Genomic DNA, 19,219 nt, shown 5'->3' on the forward strand with positions numbered 1-19,219 from the left:
ATTTCTAAATCTATCGATACACACATTGACCAAGTCATCCGAAAGTTAATAATGTCAGGAATATTGATATGACATAGATGTTGAATAGTGGCTCATTTCCAGAAGCTCAACATTGTTGAACTTAAGGTTGTCATGGAAGTCTTTAATGGTGGGCTAGTCTTCAATGGTGGGTGAAGGGTTGGTGTAATAGTAAATGGGTTGTTGTAATAGTGGTATTCTCTACCCTATATAAACCCACTACTTGCATTTGTAAAACCATCCCAGAATTGCCTACTTCTCTCTTAGACACATTCTCTCTTCTCTCTCTTTGTAATATTTCTGTAATAGAGAAATATTAGTTGGTAGTGTCCGAGGACATAGGCACAATTAGCCAAACCTCGTTAAATTCTGGTATTCTTCCTTTCATCTATTCAATGACTATTGTTGGGTGTGGTTGTAGTGATATATTGTGCTAATTACATGTCTAAGGAAAATTCTGTTTAGGAAAGTGGCACTTAAGCGGTCCATTGTGACCCCCCACTTCCCTAGGAATTTACTTGGAATAATTTAGCACAATCATTCACTCTTTATTCACATGTGCAATAGTAAACTAGGTGAAGCTAGGTGGAATAATCCCGAGCTTCACAACAATAGAAACATTATTTTATGTGTTGATATGTATTTTGACAATAGGATATTGATGTTGATATATTTTTTTGGTACTCATAAAAGTATTTATATTGATGTTTATATTGAGAAATTATAAGACATTTAATTTCATGGCAATTGATGACATCACTGACATAGCACTAGCTAGTTTAAAATTTTCATTGAATTGAAAGGAAAAGTCATTTTACTTGACTAGTGTCAAAGTTTCAGTACTATCAATAAGGTCATGGCTTACCCATTTTTCATGTCTTGGCAGCAATTTTCTAGTTAGAGAAACTGGTAGAAGACAAAAATTGGAGAAGCAAAAATTGCAATGCTATTTTTTTAGAATGTTGAAGTGAAGGACAAACCAATAAAAAAGAGTATAAACTAGGAAGATTACTGCAATAAAGTTCCATACACGTCAAATGCACCAATTAAGCAAGAAAAAAAAACTAAAAATTAGAAATGCAAAAAAGGAATGCTAGACACACAAAGAAAATGCTCAAAAAATATTGTTAAACAACTCATTACAAGTCTACGACAGTAATCAAAATTGCAAGTGACTATTGCACTAACTGCAACATAACTCAGCCTACTTTAACCACCAGCACAAACCGAGTGGCAAAACAAACCATTCAATGTCATTTTTGGGGTAAAACTTGCAGAGATGTACCAACCCAAGAGAAAGCCATCAATTGAACTGGTTAACTAATTGCTCCATATGCCATGTGTAGGAGGCAACATCGGCATCATTAAACATGTGATTTTAGCAACCCAAATAATAAAACTTGACACAGTTGAGTAACATCATGACTTTTCAATATTTTAAATGTGAAAGATAGATAATTAATTAATTGAAGCAACACATACCGACAAATTATGCATGACAACATTTTTAACATCTTGCATCTGCAGTTCTGCCTGTAATATACAAAAAATTATAATAATATAAGTGAAGAATTATACACAAATAAAATTGCATGTTAACTAAAAGCAGAGAAATAGAAGCGGGATTTTTGTAGGGCTGAGAAGATAATGGAAGAATAAATGAAAGAAATGTTGGCCTAACAAGGCTTAATCTCGTTTTGATGAAAACAAACTAAGGATTCTAATTGTGCTTTCAAGTGAAATTTCAGGTATTACATTTCTTACAAGCACAATGGTTAAACTCAGTAAAGATTGACTGAAGCTCAAATTAAATTCACAAGTCATTAAGAAAACAAGCTCATTGAAGTATTGACAAAGCTTGGACGAAGTTAAAGCGTCATTACATGAAGACTTAGGATTTACTTGTATTTAAATGTTTTTAAGAGTCTCATGTAAGTGCACTTTAACCTTAAATTTGTTTATGAAGCTCTTAGTATTAAATATTGGACTTAGAGACCTATTTAAGAACTTGGAAAATATTTTTACAAAGTCCAAAATTCTTTTCAAAACAATACAAGTAAGTTTTGGAATCAAAAAATATGGAAAAACTGAATTACAGAGTGTTCAGGCGCCTGAGGAATATGCTCAGTAGACTGAATTGCTACTACCAGTATAAAGAAACCAGAACAGTATTAGTTCAAGCGACTGAATGAAATTCCAGTCACCCGAACGTGGTCTGGCGACTGAATCGCTAACTACTGCCAGTTCTGGAGCACATATTTTAATTGGTTCAGGCGACTAAAGCTCGTGCTTTAAACTTGCAAACCGTGCGATTTCTTTCCTATTTTTGCAAGATACGGTTTCCAAACTTAATGAAAACGGTAAGAATTTTGCCCTAGCTATGTAAGGCATATTATATCCGTATTAGGATACCGAAATACATTGATTATACTGTGATTCATTCTTTGAAAAGCTGTTGTGCTCAATCCTTTGCCCTAAACTGATTTCTGATTTATTCTTCTGATTTTCTCATTCTTCAAATCAGAAAACCCTTGATTAATTGTTGAGCTTCGTTACAAATTTGCTGTTAAGAGTTCATAGTGATTTTATTGTTGTACAAATTTGCTGTTAAGAGTTCATAGTGATTTTATTGTTGTACAAATTTGCTCTACTATGAGAGTAATCTGCTTGTACGCAAAGTTTATATTGCTTTTGCAAACTGACGATTCGGGGATAGAATCATTGCCTAGAGAGAGGGTTGTTCTTGATAGAGAGGGGTCTCCACCTACCAACGGAGAGAGGGAACTCCACCTACTGAATGGAGAGAGTAAGGAAAATCCTCACAGCAAGTTGCTTGGGGCAAGGACGTAGGCTGGACACTGAACCTCGAAAAAAAAATCTGCATGTTCATCTTCTTTTTCTAAAACTCTTTAATTTTCTGCACTTATAACTTGCCTATTAACTGCTGTGTATGTTTTAAATTGATTGGGAAATTTTTTGAATGCTGAGATTGAGTTGGGATTACTTTGAATGGTTAAATCGATTTGTGAATGCTTTGCATGATTTAATTTTCTGGTTGAAAATCAGACAATTGCTGAAATTCTGAATTAAATTTAATTGGCTGAGGTTACGTTACTTTAGTTGATTGATTGTTCAAGTATAAGAAGCATACTTGCTTGATTAATATTGTTGAATCTCGTTTTATATATATACTTGTTCGTTGTTTAAATTCAGAGTTGATATTTGAATCTGCTGAAAATAAAATACAGCTTGTGTTTCAAATTACATATATACTTAGGATTGTTTATTGGTATAGCCGTTCGCTGATTAGTTGTTTTGTGATGATTGAGATTGTTTAAAAGGTTTAAATAAATCAAGCTTCCACGTAATAAAATTTAAAATACCCAATTCACCCCACTCTTGGTACTACACCGTACTTTCAAGAAAGAAAGAAAGACGAGAGGAATTAATAACACAGTGTGAAGTTCCCCTCTTAATATAATTCTTTGTTTATCTTTCAAGAAATAAGAGTGTAAAACATGAAAGAAATCACCACCTTCAACTGAAATTCCAGAATCTACTTAGGGAACCATCCACGGGGAGAACATAAGAAATATATTTATACGTATTTCAAATTCTATTAGTAAATAAAATATCAGATTCTTAAAGCATTAAAGCCTTATTTGTAATCCAGAAGTCCATATGCTAAAAGAATAAGCAAACATAAAAATTTCATCAAAATTGCAAATTCTCAAAACATGAACCTGACAACTTGGTTCAAATATATTATCTGAAGTCAATAGTATTTGACAAAAGTATGCTTGTTCCATTATACATCTCATTACATCAACCAATTTGTTACTTGACCAGGAAGTCTTGATGCATGTGCATTCACCTTTTGATAAAGAATATTTTCTTAATTGATAAAAAAATTCCACTAACCTTGTATTTCAGGGTTAAGCCTCGATACTTTTTGTGGTTTCTCAGTAACAAAATGCTTTATTTAAAAGTTTAACAACATACTTAGATGTGCTATGAAATTGATAATTGCTAGATAACCACTTTACCTAAAAGCTTAAGATATTAGGTTGTCGGCCAACAATCTATCTCAAGCTTTAACACTCTTCCACACGTGCAGCCCGACAGCACGTGGAGAGATGAAAACATAATAAACAACACCAACCACAGGGAATACAATATTTTTTTAAACACCACACAGATAACGCAGGCAACAAGACAAGAACCCAGGACCTCCTAGTAACTAGCTCTTATACCATGTTAGATAACCACTTTACCTAAAAGTTTAAGCTATTAGGTTGTGGTCCAGCAATGTATATCAAGCTTTAACAATAATAAATTTACATGTGCTTAACTTCTAGACATTCTTTAGCAGAAGACGAGAAAAACAAACAAGCAAATGTGAAAAGTATTAATAGCAGAAGTGATTGACAACTGTTCGAAAATGGAGCCAGTCACTAGCATTTTTTCATGGAGTTTCTTCAAAAGGGGTATATATGCCATTAAGTACGCTCCATGCAAAATAAAACAAAACAGACCTAGCGATGTACATAATTTTTGCATTGAATAAAATCCTTTTAATTTTCTATTACAACCCAACATTGCTTCTGCTCCTAGAAATCTACATTGCAAGCATATAAATAAGTACATCAAAACATAATAAATGCTGGCTCAAAATCCAACATGTAGTTGATTTCTTTCCCACCTAGAAAATCTTCATATATACAAACCAGCTCAGTAAGGATAAATCTCTCCAACACATAGATGTTCACTGGGCTATCCCTTATTTTCACCTTTGGCTCCATTTACACAATAACAGAATTGGTTTACTAAATTTTACTCCCATGAACCATTTGATAATTTCCTAGTATGCTTCAGGCTAATTCACATGCCATGGTGGACCCTAAAACAATAAATGGGTAAAAATCAAGCACAGCACAATTAAATTCCAGTACCATCATGTAAAACAATAAAGCACCCCAGCAAAAGACTATCTTAATGAGACATTGCACAAAATCCATTGGCCATGAATAAACAGCATCAGTAGTTTAATAACTGATGTTGTATAATACCATCATAAACAGCTTTAAAACTTTAATAGCCAATGCCATTTGTAAACTTTCTAACGTCACAAAATAAGAACAGCACTTACCTGCAATGATTTTGTTAAATGAATCACACTCCGCTTAGTTGCCCCATATGCAGCAAATCTAGAGAGAGAAAAAGATACAGAAATCACACAGGAATATGGCTCATAGAACTGAAGTTTACAGAAGTTAATTATCAGCCACCCCAATGGTACATGACATATAATGATACATATTAGTATACTACAGCCCATCATAAATTAATTCAAATGCATTGTACTCTAACTGTAACTGTAGCTCTCAAAAACAGAATAATCAGGGGAAAAAAATAATGGGAAATATGGTATCATTTATCCTACAGAAAATATGTACACTGATGTGAACCAGGTTCATCACTTCAATCAATATACGTCAAAGACTTAACAACTGACCTACATCAATATAAAACAGTTAAGTGGCCGTAGGTTGGTGAGAGATGATGGTGGGGCAGTGGATGCAACAGCTGGAGGAAGGGATGGTTGCTGGATGATGATAAAAATTCTACCAGCATGGTTCTGTGCATTTGATTGCAAAAACAATTGCCATGGATGTTGTGGCGGAGGTAGTGGTGGTATATAATATCAACAGGTAAGTGATGCAACAGAGAAACATCACTATGGTACTGGAGCTGCGCAAGGTTGTCATCTTGGCGTGAAGAAGATATTCTAGATGCCTACTCACCTGACCTTCACTACTTTGTTCTATCTACAAATGCCTATCCGAGGTTTTAAATTTCAGTTTTGACTAAACATTTGAGACTTCACAAATACAGAAATTTCAATATTAAATTTTATTTTAGTTAAAATCTACGAAAGTTACGAAAATTAGTAGTAAAACATGAAATATTTTATGAAGCTTTAGACACTGTTAATAGACATAATAATGCAAGTTTAGAACTAATATGTTTTTGCTGTATAGAGAGAAAAAGTTCATCACAAAAGAAGGAACCACAAAGGGGATGAGACATCCGAAAAAAACAAAAGGAAAACAAAACAGAGGCTAGCAATTACATAAAACAAAACCAAGAAACTGTGCTAAAACAGCCAACCAGTCGCACTGAATATTAGAGAAGGCCATACCACCGAAGCAACGAGCAGTGAACAGTGAACACCCACCCACAAAGGGGCCAAGAAAAAACAAATCCCATCTCAAATCAAATCTAAGAATGAAGCATGTCCAGAAATCCAAGCTTCTCCACTCAAAACCTTCAGCTTCTTTTGCCCGCCAAAGCCAACAAATCAATCAACAGGGGAAAAAAAATCCTCCAAATACTCTGAACAGATCAAACCTTCTCCCAAAAAACAAAACAACTTACTCCATGAGCATCAAGCTGCAGAGCAATGAAGAAAATAAATGTGCATGATCCTCACTACTAGCACAACACATAACAAACATCAGGGGAGAGAGCCATGTTTGGTCTCGGAAGCTGCAACAGATTGTTGGTGCTAACTCTATTAAGAATGGCAATCCGCAATTCACACAAAAGCCTTTACTTTTGAAGAAATTTTAGCTCTTCACAAACAATTGGCAATGGGAAAAGAATGGGAAGCCAAAATAAACAACCAGAAGCACCACAATTCTGAATTTACTACTTGTGCCACTGACAAGGCTTTCAACCTTTCAAGAGTACCATCGAGAACCAAATGAGACCTAACCAACTCTTTACTGAGAGAAAGATCCACAAATTACCGTCTTTCTCAAGGCCTCCATCTCTACATCCATTGCATACTTCCACCTAAGATTAGCAAGGACCAAACATGAGAAGTTGGGATAGAAATTTAGAATATAGAAAAGGCAAAAAAATGAATAGCAGGAGAAAGATGAGTTGGGGAGAGATAATTAGCAATGGGATACAACCAAGGATTTTTTTAGTGCAATATTGGTAGATATGCAAATCCAAGACCATCTGAGACTCCAAGAATCAGAATATGATAAATTATAGGATTGAAGAGGTGGCTAGATGATTGCCCCGGTGTCAATTCCCCTCTTACAACATTAACATACCTTCAAATCTGTCTCTAAAGCAGCGACAAATGTTTCACCTCACATCAGAGCTATCCTGAAAAGAATGAGGATGGGGATACGAGGTCTGTATAAGAAGTAGAACCACTAATAGTTAAGTACCAAGAATAGAATCTTCCAAAGAATACCCTGAGAGAGAAATAAGGTATTCCCTAAATGCAAAGGTCACATCAGCATTGCCATAACATTTGAGTCTAAGGATCATAAAATAGATGCTCTTTTTTGGGTTATAGTTAAAAGATTTGTTAAAATTAGCAAAAACTTGTTTAATCTTCAAACAAGACACTTAAGACAGGGATTAAGAGATCTACTTAATGAAATCCTTCAATTTATTTAATTTCCTGTATGAGAATCATCAAACCCTCAAATTTCTCTCCAAATTTTACAAAATTGGGTCTTATATCGGGTTTTAGTTTTGGAGGGGCTATGAATCTCAAATTCCAACTTCAAGTAAATTTTGTTCCATAGTCAAATTCATAACAAGGAGGGTGGGCCTTGGGTCAATGCTAAGGTTGCTCTTTTGTTACAGGTTAGTCAAGGGCTCAAGTCCAAGAAAACAGACTCTTTGCATAAAAGCAGGGGTAAGGCTGCATACATTGTGATGACCCTCCTCCTACTCTCGCAAAGTGGGGAACCTTGTGCCTGGGGACGCCCCTTTTTAGTCAAATTCATGAAGAAATCCTTTGAAATCTCATCAAAATTTTGAAGCAAATTCTGTAAGATGGAAATCGACAACCGTTTTGATTTTGAGGGTAGTCATGAAAATTTCACTAGAAACTTCAAATTTTATGAAAATTTAAAAAGGTGCACCTACCAACAATATAAGAACAGGCCTATATCTATATGGTCCTGTCATGGTTAATGCCAAATCACTAATCAGGTTGCTTAGCCAAGACATAATAGTGGAAACACCAAGAAATACAAGATAGGTGGTGCAATCCATCAAATAATAGAATATGGAAATATACAACATAGAAGGTAAATATAAACCCAGTCACAATATCATTATAGACCCCAAGCGCTGCTTTATTAAATGAAACATTTAAGAAAAGTTCACACCAACACTCTTAACAAACATAGTAACTAATGAAAATAGGTAAACAAACTTTGCACAAGAGATTCCACTTGGCCAAACCCCCAGAAAATGAAACAAATTGCATATGCATCATACTTTCATATGCATGAAGTTCATTAATGTCCTGGAAGTAGATGATCCCACGATGATACAGTGCAGTACCCAAAGAATGCAGCAATAAGAGATGCTAGGTTAGGTTACTAGCAACTTAGTGAAAATAAGTAGGATCTGTTAGATTAGAAAAGAGAGATTCAGAGTAGGAAGAAAGATTTGTTGTCAGAAATGCAGCAGTTGAGGAGATGGAAGATGCCACAGGGTGAATCCTCAACTAAAAATTCCAGGTCACAGGAAAATTTTGAAACAACAACAACAAAACCAAGCCTTAGTCCCACTAAGAGGAGTCGGCTATATGAATCCTTTTCCGCCAATTTATGCGATCATGGACCATTTCTTTTGATAGATTCAAGGATATTAAATGCTTACTCACTATCTCCTCCCAAGTTATTTTAGGTCTACCCCTACCCCTTCTACTGCACCCCACAGTAACTAAGTCACTCTTCCTCATAGGTGCACTATAAGGCCTATGTTGCAAGTGTCCATACCATCTGAGTCGTCCCTCCCTTATCTTATCTTCTATAGGAGCTACACCTAACTTACCACGAATATGTTCATTCCTTAATTTATCTTTCAATGTTATACCACTTATCCATCTAAGCATTCTCATCTCGGCAACTTTTACTTTTTGGATATTATGTTTCTTCGTCGCCCAACATTCTTATCCATATAGCATAACTGGTCTTATAGCTGTCCTATAAAACTTCCCTTTCAATTTTAAGGGTATTCTACAATCACATAGCACACTTGAAGCACTTCTCCATTTTACCCAACCTGCATTAACTCTATGCATTACATCATCTTCAATTTCTCCTTCAACTTGCTTAATAGATCCAAGGTATCGAAATCTACAAGTGCTATTTATTTCTTCATCATCAAGTTTAACTTTGTCTCCAATATTCCTCCTATCATTACTAAAATTACATTTCATATATTCTGTTTTATTTCTACTTATCCTAAAGTCTCTAGATTCCAAAGCTTCTCTCCATAATTCTAACTCAGCCTCTACTCCGTCCCTAGTTTCGTCAATTAATGCAATATCATCTGCAAACAACATACACCATGGAACCTCCTTTTGAATACTCTTAGTCAATTGGTCCATCACTAAAGCAAAAAGATAAGGACTCAAAGCAGATCCTTGATGTACACCTATGGTAATTGAAAATTCTCTAGTTTCTCCATCTATAGTCCTTACACTAGTCATTACTCCATCATACATATCCTTAATGACATTGGTATACCTACAACATACACCCTTTTTTTTTCTAAAACCCACCAGAACTTCCCTAGGTATCCTATCATATGCTTTCTCAAGGTCAATAAATATCATATGCAAGTCCCTCTTCTTTTCCCTAAACTTTTCCATTAATCTTCTTAAAAGATAAATAGCTTTTGTGGTAGATCTCCCATGCATAAAACCAAATTGATTTTATGAGATCTTCGTTTCTAACCTTAATCTTTGTTCAACTACTCTTTCCCATAGTTTCATTGTATGACTCATAAGTTTAATTCCACGATAGTTATTACAATTTTGAATATCTCCTTTATTTTTGTATATAGGTATTAAAGTACTTTTCCTCTATTCATCTGGCATTTTCTTAGTTTTTACAATTGTATTAAATAAATTAGTTAACCATATAATTCCGTTATCACCCAAGCATTTCCAAACTTCAATTGGGATGTTATCTGGTCTCATAGCTTTCCCATTTTTCATCTTTTTTAGTACAAACTTAACTTCGTTAACTCTAATTTTGCGAATTAATCTTATATTTTTAGTCTTTTCCTCATTTGACGACTTACTAAAGTAACTTTTCCATCTTTCTTTAATATCTTCGTCCTTAACCAAGACAATATCATCCTTACTTTTTATACATTTTACATTTCCTAAGTCCTTGCTCTTCCTTTCTCTAACTTTAGCAAGTTTAAATATATCTCTTTCTCCTTTTTTTGTACCTAATCTATCATACAAACTATTAAATGGTCTATATTTAGCTTCACTAACGGCCCTTTTTGCATCTTTTCTTGCCTCCTTATATTTTTCAAAGTTATCTTTGTTTCTACATTTTTGCCACGTTTTATACCAAATTCTTTTTATCTTTATGATTTTTTGTACATCTTTATCCCACCACCAACTTTCTTTGCTATTCGAAAATCTTCCCCTTGATTCACCTAAAATCTCTTTTGCTATCTTTTTAATAGAGCTAGCTAATCTATTCCAAACAGTATTTGTATCTATCCCATCCTCTAAGGTCCAATCCACATCTTTGATCATTTTATCTTTAAATTTTATTATATTTTCTCCTTTTAGGTTCCAGCATCTAGTTCTCCTACACTGGTTTATTTTATCCTTTTTCTTCCATTTTTTAATGCATATATCTAACACTAAGACTCTATGTTGTGTGGTTAGGCTTTCACCTGGAATAACTTTACAATCCTTGAACACAATTCAGGCTTCTCTAGAGTGTAGAAACAAAACAGACCTGTAGCTTAGACTGGATCATATCAAAGAACTTTGAAACCAACAACTTTGATTCGGGAAATGATAAACCATGACTTGACTGTTATAATGACCATCTAGATACCAATGAATCACAAATCAAACCAGAGAGTGAAACTTTCTTCCAAATTGTTAATTGTGAATTTGTGATTGATTTCAGTGCTGAATCAGCACTGCATCAAATGTAAAATAATAAAACAAATACAACAACATGATATATATATATATATATATATATATATATATATATTATTGGCAAAGAAAATTCATTAAAGGGCATCAAGGGGCTGCCACCCAAGTAAAAACGAAAAAGGGCATAAACTGCACTGCAGGGTGTCGAAAAATTCAAGGATTACACTAGTATTCAGAAACAATCCACTGTGCCAATTAGAAACTAGCAATCCATCGGTCTTTGACAACATGAATGATAAATCTGATGAGCAACTAAATATATATATATATATATATATACATATATTTTACTAATACTGTTGTAGCAAATTCAAATATGGTACCTGGGGGTAGGCCTCCCATCTGAACCAGCACCATCAATGTTGAAAATATGACCCCCCCGAGGTTGCTTCAACATCATCTTTATTGCCTATTCAGCAGTATTGGATAAGCATAGGCATGACAAAAGCTGGTTAAGAACCTGAATAGGCAATTTTACCTCTCGACAACAGATCATCAAACCAAGTGTGTTCGTAGATACAACTTCACTGCATAGAAAAGTAACCGAAAGCATAATCAATTAGACGAATTGCAACAAATTTGACAGGGAAATAAAAATAGTGGAACTGTAACTCACATAAGATCTTCGTCTGAAGCTTCTGCCAGTGGTTTATAGCTGTATGCGTTTGATCCTGCATTATTAATCTGCATCAATCTCAAGATACAGTAAGATATTTATAGTCATATTGACCTATAACTGATTAACAGGCACATCATCATATGTATAGGAGCATACAAACTGACACTAAATCCAAATGCATTTGCATGCACATGCAAGCAGAGAATGCCAAAGTAAAAACTAACCAGAAAACATCCTAAACTACAAGAAAATGACGAGTGCTCTAATCACAAAATTCTAAAAAGATGTTAGCACAGTGCTCAAGACTCCAGCCCTAGGCAACAGATTCTCTCCAAGAGTTAAAAGAAGGGCACAAAACTGCTTGTTTCCAAAAACTGTGATAGCGAGAGTGCCTCCATAATGCTTATATTGATATTATAATTTAATGATATTATATTTTATAATACAACTAGATATGTTTTAAAAAAATAATTTAACAAAACTTCATTTCTTATCCTGACATTTTCTCTGAAAATCCAATGAAGTAAATTTTATATGAAAGTTTGCTTTTTATTAGATAATTCAAAATTCAATCTGACGGAAAAAAAATTTTCATTTGCAATTTATTAATAGACGAGCTCACGGCAACATTCATTATTTGCATTTACCTTTAAAATTTTTTTCCATGCGTACAAGTTGGTTCTGGTATTTGATGCCACTATCTTTAGCCTCATCATTCACCAATTTCTTTCCCATGCTCAAATATTTTCCTGATGTAATTTCTATTTTTCCAAGATTTCACCTAACTTTTGAGCCTTTTAAATGGCAAATATGTATTTTCACTTCCCACCATGCCCATTCAATCATTTCCAGACCTTTTTGAACTATACATCAACTTTTCCATTTCCAAATTTTAACATAAATTTTTTATTTTATTTAAAAAAAATTGATCTCAGCAAAATGTTACTATGAAAATATTAGGCAATTCATCTGAACTGTAGTTTCACTCTGTCCTGTCCATGGTCTGCACATTTATTAGACACAATATAGTAGCTGTACTAGCCAATGGTTGAAAAAAAGTATAATAGCTATTGTAACAGGAAGAATAAGTCCTGGCATAATTTTAGCTATAAGGATGAGATCTTACACAACTAGGAAACCTCCCCTTCAATTTGGGATCCAAATAACAAAGTTTAAAATTTCACCAAGAGATGTATATTAGCATCATACTGAACAGAATCAGCCATATTAAGCTTGCATTTGTCAAACTGTGGTCTTCAGTTTCAGATCAGCTCAAATAGGAAATGGAACAAAGCCATTGTCCCTTCAAAACCTAAAAGTCAGAACATGCAATTTGCCAATAGCTTATGATAAAATAAAGGTTACGAAGTCAATTTTTTTATCCAAAGCAGTAGCACTAGCCTATTACCTCACTGTGTTCCATTCTTGAGAGTGGTCAAGAAAATTCATACTCCCCTTCAAATAGTACTTGGGCTAGTTCCACATCACTCAACAACAAATATTTATACCAAAGATAGATTATCATTTTTTTCCTTTTGAAAAGGAACAGAGGAGAATTTTAAATCCAAGCTAAATGTCACATAAAATAGAAGAATTAAGTGCCTAACAAGAAAAACACTCAAAATACAAGCTCATGCAAATCAGCAAGTACAACTAAACCATCTCATGAGTCATGACTGAGGGTGGCAATTCTTTAACCAACTTTAGGAATTAGGACAGAGTAGCCATCTAAACTAGCAGTTTCGAAATCAATCCCAGATGTGCATTTGTTAGTGTTCAAAATATGTCAATAGAAAAGATAGGACAACAAAGACAAAGCATTGAAATTAAATACCATTTATCGAATGTATTTCAAATTTTTTTCATGAAAAAGCCACCAAGTCTGAGATTTGTATTTCTTAGTGTCTAAAATACATCCAATCCAACATAGAATTGAAAGGATAACAAAGAAAAAAGATTGAACTAAGTACCCATATGTCAATGTACTTAAAATTTTGTTGTGCAAAAGCCACTAAGTCTTTCACATCCTTCCCAACCCTAACATCACATTTAGTACCCTGTAAGGAAAGAAATAATTCAGAACAAGCAATCTGAAGCATAAATAACAGCTTAAGCATAAAAGATAGCATAAAGGAAAGCAATAACGAAAGGTAGACACACAAAAAATTGCGATTAAAATACAAGTCATTGAGGAGGTACCCACACACAGTGTTCCCCAAATTCCCCTCTTAAATTATGGAGAGCAGACTCAACTCGTTCAGCTGAACCAAAAGTGGACAAGGCAAAGATAAGCATTAGCATGAAGTAACATGCCAAGAAAATATGAAACATAGGTTAAAACCCAGAGAATGCAATACAAACAACCTGAAAATGGATAACAGCTAGAAATTCACCTACATAATAACATAATAAAACAACAACAACAACAACAACAACAAAGCCATAAGACACTGCAGCAAATAATCCATAAGGACCCAAATCATACAGACACAACCCTCCTCCTTTACGTGCTGGGGACTGGCTATTCGTAGAAAGGATTATAATACTATGCTGTGGAGTTTGCTAGTGTAATAACATCACACCAAAAGGTGAAAATATGATTCAGTCAATTTATTTATTTATTTTTTTTTAAAAATACTACATAACAAAGTAAAACCATTGTTTTTCAAACTTGTACTGGCCCAACCAGTCAGACCTGATCGCTTGATCAAGTTGAGTCCGTCATATTGGGGATTCAGAATTTCATCAAACTGGGGTAGACCCAGCCATCCTGGGATGATTCGACATAGTTCAGCCTGACCAAGTAGGTTGGCAGGGTAAACCCGTAACTTGCCCAAAAAAATGTTGGAGGGGATGCAAAGCAGGCAAGGCTAGAACCTTGATCAAATAAGAACAGGGAATGCATTTTGCTAACAACCCACATTAAATGACATCTCTTATTCTGGAATGAATTATTATTGCCAACGGTCAAGTACAAGAAAAACAAATATGCCTATGTTAGTTCCTATAGAATTGCAACTATCAAATAGAGGGCTGGTTTGATCTAGCAATTTAAGCTTTGTTTGAAATGTGGCAGGCTTTAGATAAGATGCAGATATGCTTCTAATGGGGATCTTTCCAAATTTATTGGCAAATAATATTTTGAGCTTTAAATTTCTTTGCAATATTATGGAATATTAAATAATATCATCGAATACTGTCTCCAAAGATTTGGTCAAATTTATTGGTAAATAATATTTTGAGCTTTAAATTTCTTTGCAATATTATGGAATATTAAATAATATCATCAAATACTGTCTTCAAAGATTTGGTCAATTGGTCTGCCAATAAGAGTCGAAACTTCATGGCATTACCCATTAGCATGCTGACCTCATTACTTTACTTCCCAGTACCCACATCTACAAATTCATCTAATCACTTGCCCTACACATTAGCCATGTCCATGTCAGAGTCTGGAAAGAAGATTGCTTTGGGTAATGGTAATTATAAATCATACATTGATGCTCATCATAATGATTCCTATTTGCCCCAAGTACCATAACAAAAATTCTTCAAGCTATTCCATGCTTGATCTACTGCTCCTTTTTCATATCTATTGCAACTTGTCGCACCAAGGACACATTCAATTCACTCTAACATGCTTACTCATAACTGTTCACAACAGGGCCACAGGCTTAAGCTCGAGTCAAAATACAGTTCAAGCCAATCAATTATAAACCACTAGCTTTTCTCCTACTTATCCGATGCAGGAAGTTTCTTTTATGTGCTTCACCATTCATGGTACATGATTCATTGTTCACATCCAATGTGCCCTTGACTTCTTTTGTTTTGGGGCCCACCACAATCCATTCTCTCCTGTTCAATTGTGTCTTACTTACTCTAGAGGCTTGTCATGGCACTCAACCCACTACTTAGTCCTTGCAAAATGATACTTCCTCGCCCTTGCCAGATGATGTACTATCAGCAAACCTGCCACTTCTCCAGTTTCAGGGCACAGCATCATTCACAAGCTTGGCCAACCAGCATAGATACTTTTATGAATTTCAGACCAATATCTAATGAGGACTTAAACCCATATCAGACACATTTAAGCATCCATTTAGTTTACATATGTTTACCATGTCCCTAATCAGCTTCAATTCCTGGGCTTATTTTGCTATTACTTCCATCACAAGGTTTGAATTTGATTACAGAATACATGGATTTCAAGGATATGCTTTCTCCACATAGCCCCCTTTGGCATTATCTATTTTGTTCGTGACACCTAGAATACATGATTATTTTTTAATTTGAGTTATTTTGGATAGATATTAGGATTTGTGTAAATTTTTGGGTTATATTGAACTATTTTAGGGTTTAAATTATATAAATATTATAGTTTTTAATTGAACACACAGTTTCAGATGATTATTGTGTGATTGTTTAACTCAATAGTCTTTGTGATCTCTCGCCCTTTCTTCTATTTTTTCATCTGTTTCTTTAACTTGGCATTTTGGTCTAGCATCACCAACAATGCATACACAGCTTACACATGCCTACCCATCTGGAATGAATGGAGCATCTTGTTTAGAATCTTTAGCTGGACCTCTAAAAGCTTTCTGATGTATTATAAGCCAAATACAATTGATGTCAATTGTTAAGTAACAACTTCACCTAAAAGCTTAAGGTGTCTAGTGGTGGTCCAATAATGCATAACAAGCCTTAATACTCCCCTGCAGCAGCCAGATTGCACATTGAGAGGTAGATAAAACATTTTTATTGCAATAGGGTAAATAAACAATGAATAATATGGACTATGGGGAATAAGATAGTTTTTAACAAACAAGCGATAAACATGGATGCAGGCATCAAAAATATATCCCTAGACTTCCTCCAATGCTACAACCATGGCTTTGATACCATGTTAAGTCAGCACTTGACCTAAAAGCTTAAATTGTTAGTTTGTGGCTTTGTGGGCCAACAATGTTTATCAAGCCTTAACTTGCAAGTGCAGTTGCATGTGAAGGTAAATGACGAATAATACTCATTATGGGGGATAAGATAATTTTTTGCAAAAAACACAATAAATGCAGGAATAAGAATAGGATCTAGGACCTCATGGCAACCACAGCTCTAATAATGCATTAAATCACCCCTTCACCTAAAAGCTTAAGCCAATAGATGGTGGGCTAACAATGTATACCAACCATTAACATCAACCTACTTTTTTTGTAGATTTTGTGATATCTTTGATTCTTTTGTAGGCTTAATGGAGAGTGTGTGATAGCTTTGACTCTTTTGTAGGCTTTTTGGAGGCTATGTTCTATGGATTCTTAAAGTATTTAGGTGGTGTCTCTTCTTTCACATTGGTGGTGACCCCAATTTGGAGTTCTGGCTGTGCAAATCCTCTTCTCATAAAAAAAAGGTGGTGGAGGTGTTGTGTGTGGGTGGATAGGTAGGGGGTTAGTTAACCAATTTAAGTCACCTCTTCACCCAAAAGCTTAAGTTGTTAGGTCGTCGGACAATGATGTATAGACAATGATGTATATCAAGCCTTAACATCGACTATTGGTTTTGTAGGTTTTGTAATAGCTTTAACTCACTCCTCCTTTGGAGTTGGCAGTGCAAAATGCAAATCCTCTACTCATAAAAAAGGTGGAGGCAGAGGTGTTGTGTGTGGGTTAGGTAGGGGGTTAATTAAGCAAAGTCACCTCTTCCTCCAAAAGCTTTAGTTGTTAGGTGGTGAGACAAGGATGTATGTCAAGCCTTAACATCGACTATTTGTTTTGTAGGTTCATATACCATGAAAATGGCTAAGGTCCTCCCTCTTGGCTGATCTTATCCCACACCTTTTGATGAGAATCAATAAGCACCATGGAAGGATCCATTACATGTTTTAGTTGGGCCTATCATCAGAGCGAGGTCCAAGAAGATCAAAGAAATACTTCACGGGCTGATTCAAGATATTTGGGCTTATTCAAAAATGAGGCACTCCAAGCATGGCCCAAAGAAAGATGAAAACTTACTAAACTTAATTCAAGTTTGTGATGGAGCTAATCTTGCTTAATGGCTTTAATCTCCTTATTAATAATTGTGTGCTAATTCAAATATGGGATTTGACTTAATGGTGTATTGCAAGGCAACTTAGCTTGCATAGGATTTTAGTAAGTTGTGAGAGTCATTAATGTGTCTAGTAAGTTGGTATATTTAATGTCCTTGTCTCCCATGTTTGTATGGGAATTGCTAAGTATTTAATATTCTTGTCTCCTATGTTTGTGTGGGAATTGTTAAGTGTTTAATGTCCTTGTCTCCCATACTAGCTATATATATCTCACCATTGTAAGATTAAAGAGATGGAATAAAAATGTGAGGCTTTGAGGCTTTGTTTCTTCTTGGTTCTTTTGAAGAACTTTTCGAACTTATCGGGATTTCCCGTGGCGCTCACCAACGACTTATCAAACGGCTTTCCACCACCGTTTGTGGCGTCTTCCTTATACCAAGGTTCGTGTTTCGCACTAAACAATGGGTTGAGGTCGTATATACCAAAATTCTTGTTTGTCGTAGACAACGGGTCGAGGTCTACCATTCATATCTATCCAAAAATCTGAATTTTAGCTTTCTTGGGCAAGCATTCCAATATTGGTTGTGGGTCTCAACGCGTGTCGATTGAGGTTCACATCATTGTTACACCAAATATAGGCTTAGTCTAGCCTAGCCAAGCCAAGCCAAGCCACCAAGACAACGCACCCACTAGGAATACAAATTCTCATTTTTATTGTGAAAGAAGGTTCCTTACTTATTCTCTACCAACAAAAATGGTTATTGTATGGGCCCACAAAACAATGCAATGAATTGATGTTTTATGACATCTTCTAGTAAAGGGATATGACATGACTATGGGATGGTGGTTATAATTGAACACGTTGAGTTCAAATTATGGTCGGCCGTCATAAAGGCTTTATTATTATGAAAGGAAGTCAATTGCTCATATGTTCAAGGCCAAAGGAAGAATCGCGGCAATTTTTTATTTTATTTTTTTCTGAAATAGAAAAAGAATATTTTACTTAGAGGGAGAATATGACACAAAGGAGAGAATAAGGCATCCTCGTTAGAATTACCACTTTACCTAAAAGCTTAAGCTATTAGGTCCCACAACAATATATATTAAGCTTTAATAGTCCCCCACACGTACAGCCCAACAGCACGCAGAAGATAATTCCAATGAATATAATAATTTTTTAAACACAACACAATAAACACGGGCAACAAATACTAGAACCCAAGACCTCTTGGTAACCAGCTCTGATACCTTGTTAGATTCCCACTCTACTTGAAAGCTTAAGTTGTCAGGTTGTGGGTCAACAATGTATATCAAGCCCTAGCACTCCTAAAAAAGCAAAAGGGAGAAAAACACTCTCCAAGAAAATAAAAATTACATAATGCATCCTTCCAATCATGCTTAAAAACATCCAAAGAGATTCATCATTTGTATCAAGTTTAAGTGGGTAGCGAAGAAAGAAAATTATTTTTGAGAATTGCCTCTACCAAAACATGTAGTGAAGGGGAGCTTAGGCGCAACA

The 19,219-nt window shown here is 35.0% G+C and overlaps 1 protein-coding gene across 1 annotated transcript in view; it reads right to left on the reverse strand.

The window, feature by feature from the left end:
- LOC131165849 (chlorophyll(ide) b reductase NOL, chloroplastic) overlaps nucleotides 1-19,219 on the reverse strand; it is a 36,313-nt gene that overhangs the window by 4,754 nt on the left and 12,340 nt on the right. The window contains exons 3-9 of the mRNA XM_058123969.1: nucleotides 13,860-13,921; nucleotides 13,631-13,717; nucleotides 11,658-11,725; nucleotides 11,520-11,568; nucleotides 11,365-11,450; nucleotides 5,168-5,225; nucleotides 1,501-1,551 (exon numbers count right to left, since the gene is read on the reverse strand). Coding sequence (XP_057979952.1) covers nucleotides 1,501-1,551; nucleotides 5,168-5,225; nucleotides 11,365-11,450; nucleotides 11,520-11,568; nucleotides 11,658-11,725; nucleotides 13,631-13,717; nucleotides 13,860-13,921 — 461 coding nt within the window. The remainder of the gene's footprint in view (nucleotides 1-1,500; nucleotides 1,552-5,167; nucleotides 5,226-11,364; nucleotides 11,451-11,519; nucleotides 11,569-11,657; nucleotides 11,726-13,630; nucleotides 13,718-13,859; nucleotides 13,922-19,219) is intronic.

The sequence above is a fragment of the Malania oleifera genome, chromosome 10, assembly GCF_029873635.1.
Source record: "Malania oleifera isolate guangnan ecotype guangnan chromosome 10, ASM2987363v1, whole genome shotgun sequence".
Taxonomy (NCBI): domain Eukaryota; kingdom Viridiplantae; phylum Streptophyta; class Magnoliopsida; order Santalales; family Ximeniaceae; genus Malania; species Malania oleifera.